The following is a 6,000-nucleotide window of genomic DNA, read 5'->3' on the forward strand; positions in this document are numbered from 1 at the left end:
AGAATCAAATATAGTAGACCAAATATAATTAATTAAGTAACATTTCTAAGTCTCAGATACTGAAAGATACAATATCATTTTACAACCACAGAATGGGTTCTTTGGGTAATGTCTATTTTACACAGAAGAATTTATATGAATTCCATAAACAGGGCAGTCCAATCTTTTCATACAGAAGTTTTGGTCAGGATTAAGGTCTGATCCAAGCTCCGTTAACATCAGTGGAACACTTTCCATTAACTCTAATAGCTATTGGATTAGGCTGAGAACCCTGTGTGTTTATCAAAAGATAGAATTTGGCTCTGTCTATGAGTTCTTTCCCTGTTTAATGGTTCTGACTTGTAAAATGTAGGGGTTTACAGAATCAGGCCCTTAGACAGATGGGAACAATTTTTGTTATTGAAAGACTTGAAGGAAAAATTATACTGTAGATTCACCCAAATTTTTTTAAAACATGCCCACTAGAGAACTCTAATATCTTACATAGTGTACTGTCATTATGATACATCATCTGACCTATATACCTTTGTTTGCATCTCCCATAGCAGCAATTAACCCACCACTCCCAAATGTCTCCTTGCCAGCTTCACATATTAGAAATAACTATTTTAACATCTACTATCAGTGTTACTATGCAGCTATAAGAAAATACCAGTTCAGACCACTACTTTATTCTAGGAACCACCTACAGATCATAGAAGTCCCTCTTTCCTGTAGAGGGACACAGAAGATGAGCACCCTCCTGTGCAGTGAGCAGAAATTACAACTATTTTCATCTGTTCAGGGAGCCAAAGACTCAAGGGTCTGATTCTCCTCTCAAACCAGTTTTACACCAATGTAATCCCACTGATTTTAATAGAATTACTTCTGATTTATAATGTTTTAAGTAAAAGGATGATGAGATGGAAGATTTTCATACTGTAGCATATAGTGAGCTGGCAAGATTACTTAACATTTCACCGAACTGGATAATATTTTTGCATTTTAAAAAAATGCAAACATCTAGCTTGACTTCAACAAGAGCTTTGCCTGATATGACCCACAGGATCAAGCTCTAGAGATGAAATCCTGGCCCCACTACTGTCAATGGGAGTTTTGCCTTTGATGTCAATGGGGCCAGAATTTCACCCTATACGTTTATCAGTCTTAAACACAAAATTTAACCAACATTTTCAAAAGTGGCCACTTGGTTCAGGTCCCTCAATTATGGGAGCTTTGGACCAGTTTTCAGATGTGCTGAGCCCTCACACCTCAAACTGAAATCAATGGAAGCTGTGGGTGCTCAGCAACTTAAAAAAATCAGGACTTAGCTGTGAGAAGGCCTGAATACAGAAATCGAAGCATCCAAAATTAGAGGCCATTGTAGAAAATCTGGGCTTCTCAGCAAAATTTTAAAATCCTCAAAAACAAATTTACACTGAAAATTTTGAATTTTGCAGAAATCTTCTATTTACATGGAACATTATTTTCTTAGGAATAAAACAAAAGAGAAATCTGATGAATATTCAGGACCATTCTACTCTTCTGCAAACTTTTACATGAAAACAAGTTTAAACCACAATAGCTGACTGTCTTTTCCACATATTTTAAAACATTTCCTTCACATTTCACCAAAATGCATGCTACGTTTCCAGTTTTAAAGAAGAGTAATTCCTTCTACGCATTCCTTTGAAAAATGCGTATATTGCAAAATTCCAGCATTTATTGGTAGGAACACTATAACAAAGATTAAGGACTTAATCCTGTAATCTGATTGGCACAGGCAAACCCCTGTGGGGAGCACCATCAGGATGTAGGATTGGGGCCTAAGACACTTTCTTCTAATATTTTTGGCGAGAACAGAAGGTTTAAATAAACTTTTAGAAGTAAGCTGTGCTTTTCATTATATCTGAAATCTTGCCTATGATACAAAAGTTATTAGGTACCAAAGGCATGCTCAAATAACAGCATGAACACAAACAGCTACATACCTTCCATTGAACTGAGCCTTGGAGACAGATCAGCAAGTGGCCTGCACATATAAACATGCATAATTTAATTCCCTTTTTTCAGTGAATATAGCAACAAGCAACAATCTGAATTAAATTCTCATCTGAAATACTTTTGCTCATTAAAGTATTTTGTTGACTGCTACAAAAAGAAACAAAGCAACCCAACTATCTATTTATATTAAAAATGTTTCCACATACCATATAGAAGGCATTTCTAGATATAAAATATTCATTATAAATGAAAGATTTAGTATTACCCTCCCTAATTTATGAGTCAAATGAGATATTGTTTCATACAATCCTTCAATGTCCAAATGTTATGAGGAAGATCCCATGACTGAAGAAATGTAGGAAGGAGTAACACAGTAGGGGGTATGTCAAACGTTATAATATGCACTGTTCCTCTGAACTATGTGAGTACGCCCACGTGAATCTGACAGTGCTCTTAGGTCCATGTCTACACTACCACTCATGTTGGCGTGAAAAAAAAAACACCTCCCTGAGCAACATAAGTTTCACCGGCTTAAGTGGTAGTACGCACAGCACTCTGTCAGTGGGAGCTTCTCCCACTGACATAGCTACTGCCACTCATTGGAGATGGTTTAATTATGTCAACAAGAGAGTTCTCTCCCATCGGCATAGAGCGGCTACGCAAGAAGTCTTACAGCGGCACAGCTGCATTGGTACAGCTGTGCTGCCTGCTGTAAGGTTTCAAGTGTAGATATAGCCTTAGGACAGCACCTGAAAGCAACACTGCCAAGAATAAAAACACAGCATCAAGACTATGACTGCCCGATATTGTGATAACAAGGTAGGAATGCCATGCAAACCTGCAAGTCTCACTTCTTCAGAGGGCCTAAGCATTTTTTGAGCGCTTGAGAGCGTATCTGTGATAGTTATCTCTAAGTTTATGTTTTGTTTTCTTTCCAGTAGGTCAGACGTGTCCCAGATGGAACGCAGAGGATACTCCCTCCTTTAACCTTTCCTCCCCCATTAAGGCATGCATTCTAGCTGCAAATCTCCAGTCAAGACAGTCTGGATGAGGTTCCTTTTGAAGGCTATCAATAATGTCCATAAAATTAGATAAGAGAAGTCACTGCAGAAGCCTCCTTCTCACCCATCCCCAACACAAACAGAGGTTTGCTCTACCTTTACACAGTGCATACGGCTTCCTTTGATCTGTGGTGTAAGAGAACAGCTTTCTTGTTTGGTGGTTCAGAGTGCTAATGCTAGGCTATTTTATCTACCTAGGCACTCAGATACTCACAGCAGTATGTGTCTTCAGCTACATTTAACTTTTATCTGTAACATGAATATTACCAAGTCTACTGAATATAAATGGCAGGTTAACAAACTAGGCCCCAGTTCAGCAATGTAATTAAGCACTTGCCTAACTTTAAACACAAGATTAGTTCAACTGAGTACAAAAGAACAACTCGTTTGCTTAAAGCAGTGGTCCCCAACGTGGTGCCCGCGGGCGCCATGGCGCCTGCGGGGACGTCTAAGTGTGCCCGCGTACTGGCAGGCGGACGAGCATCCGCCGAAATGCCGCCAACAAGCAGCGTCATCCAGAGGCATCGCCACCAAAATGCTGTTGATTTTCGGCAGCGACGCCTCTGGATGACACTGCTTGTTGGCGGCATTTCGGCGGATGCTCATCTGCCGCCACGGTCCTCGGTGGCTTGTCGTCTGGCGCCTGCCAGATGAAAGAGGTTGGGGACCACTGGCTTAAAGTAAAGCATGTGCTTTAAATACATTGCTGAATTGGGGCCCTCCAGGCACCCTACAAAGTGTTCAATATAGTTTGACAAAGGGGTTTTTTTATTATTTATTTATTTATTTATTTTTAAGGCAGCCCTTGAATTTCAGCAGCATGTTTCCAATCAGTACATCCTTGTATCTGTAAAGCCAGGGAAGTTCTCGACCTTTGATTCTGCCTGCTAAGCCCAGGGAGGTCAGATGGTAAACCACCTTGCTGAAGATGAATCCAGGCCCTCTGAATATCAGCTGTAAGAAGATGACAACCATAGAACAAAAACACCTGAAAAGAAAAAAAAATAGAATTTTCACTACTGTACATGAAACAGATCTGTTAATATTTTATGGATTCTGAGAAGGTTTCCTGGCAGGAAGTAACGTGTTTTTTTTGCTGTTAAAAATATGTTTTAAGTATGCACTATAATCACAGAAAACTGCCTTGACTTTACTTCCTATGCTCATTATTTTGCTTACAGCCTAAACTGCACTCATTCAAAAAGGCTTTATTTTTGTTTTCCAATAAAAACTCAACAATTCCCATTTACTCTAGTAATTTCTTCATTTTTAGTAGGAATTTCAAGATTTTTACCTTTTAAAGGGGTGCTTAATTAGCTATAGACCTAAAAATTTAGATTTTGTTTTTTAAAAAGCCAAACAAATCAAAATAGGGGCCCAAATCTCAGCTGAACCTTTTACACTGGTCTGGCAATCCCTTAGAGTTGGTGTAAATGTAATTTGACTTCAGTAGGACTGAAACATAAGTGCTTAAGTGCTTTGCTCATTAGGGATGGATTTAAGTATGTGTTTAAAGCTGAACATGTGCTTAAGTGCTTTGAATTAGGGCCTTAATGAGAAACCTTTTGGTGCATCCTACAACGCAATTGCTCATGCTAACGAATATTGCAGGGTGTATTCTCCATATTCTGTAGATGCAGTACTCCCATTAATGTTAAATGGAAATTTAGCATGTAATTCAAGGGAAGTACTGACACCCCCAGGCCTGGACTAATATACTTTAGACAAAATTTGGTTCTCAATTATGGCTATGCAGCCCCACTGAAGTCAGTAAGGTTGCATAGGTGAAACAGAACACAATTTTGTCAATAATTTACTCGCAAATCTCAAAAAAATTATATAAATAAAAATGTGTATCACAATAAGGGAACTCCAATGGAATTTTCTGCTTTGAAGGAACCAAATGTTCTTGAAAAACTATTTAAAAATATCTTTAAATAAAAACACCAAATGTTTGGTGATTATTTTTATCAACAGAATAGATAATTAGTTGAAAGGTAACATGAAGCATTGTTGTATGTACCTCTCTTATAGCTGGATAATCATTGGCAGCCATTAGTGAATCCTTTAATAGCATAAGGATTGAGAGACAGAAATTCTCCATCACCTTTTGATTCCAATCTTGCATGTACAATTGATCCCAAATCAACAACACTGCAGGAAAATCCAGTATACTCACAAAGCCCTACACAAAATTATGAAATGTATTGTATTAAAAATATATTAGGCAATTTCTAATTTATAAAAACACCACCAAAACTTTCTCTTCCTACTCACACAGGTACCTGTACGGTTTAACACTTTGTTAATGATACCCAGAAACTAGCTTCAGATTGTTAGGGTAGGTGGGTAGTGTTTGACAGAAAAAAAACAGTGTTTGTCCAGAATGTAGCAGAATGTGGTCCTGGTCCATAACTCAGGCTCTTAGATGCTATGGTAACATATTAGGGTGATCAGATGTCCCGATTTTATAGGGACAGTCCTGATTTTTAGGTCTTTTTCTTATATTGGCTCCTATTACCCTCCACCCCCGTCCCGATTTTTCACATTTGCTGTCTGGTCGCCCTATAACGTACATAAAATAATAATAAATAATAATAACAACAACTACTGCACGTGCAATCAGTGTTACTGAAAGGAGACTTTCACCACTAGTTTTTTTTAACTGGATCATCAACTTCTGTAAATGATCATAGCTCTACTGAAGTCAGAGAAACTGTACGCATTTATACTAGCTGAGTATCTGGTCCTTCAGTTTTAATTTAAAGTGGCTCATATCTTAATATTTATTCCACTGGCTCATTTGTGGCTTTACTAGTGGCTGAAGAATATAAACTTTAATTATTTAATATTCTAGATGTAGTTATAATAAACAACTCAAGATTTTGTTTTCTCAGTATAAAGGTTAAACAGGGCCGGCCTTAGCGAGAGCGGGGCCCGATTCCTGGGGGCGGGG

General features: G+C 38.2%; 1 protein-coding gene across 1 annotated transcript in view; it reads right to left on the minus strand.

Moving 5' to 3' along the window:
• LOC112114510 overlaps positions 1 to 6,000 on the minus strand; it is a 48,179-nt gene that overhangs the window by 40,649 nt on the left and 1,530 nt on the right. The window contains exons 3-5 of the mRNA XM_029912530.1: positions 5,068 to 5,229; positions 3,917 to 4,032; positions 1,971 to 2,011 (exon numbers count right to left, since the gene is read on the minus strand). Of these exons, the coding sequence (XP_029768390.1) occupies positions 1,971 to 2,011; positions 3,917 to 4,032; positions 5,068 to 5,229 (319 nt within the window). The remainder of the gene's footprint in view (positions 1 to 1,970; positions 2,012 to 3,916; positions 4,033 to 5,067; positions 5,230 to 6,000) is intronic.

Source organism: Terrapene carolina, unplaced genomic scaffold (genome assembly GCF_002925995.2).
Source record: "Terrapene carolina triunguis isolate 2854851 unplaced genomic scaffold, T_m_triunguis-2.0 Scaffold231, whole genome shotgun sequence".
Classification (NCBI taxonomy): domain Eukaryota; kingdom Metazoa; phylum Chordata; order Testudines; family Emydidae; genus Terrapene; species Terrapene triunguis.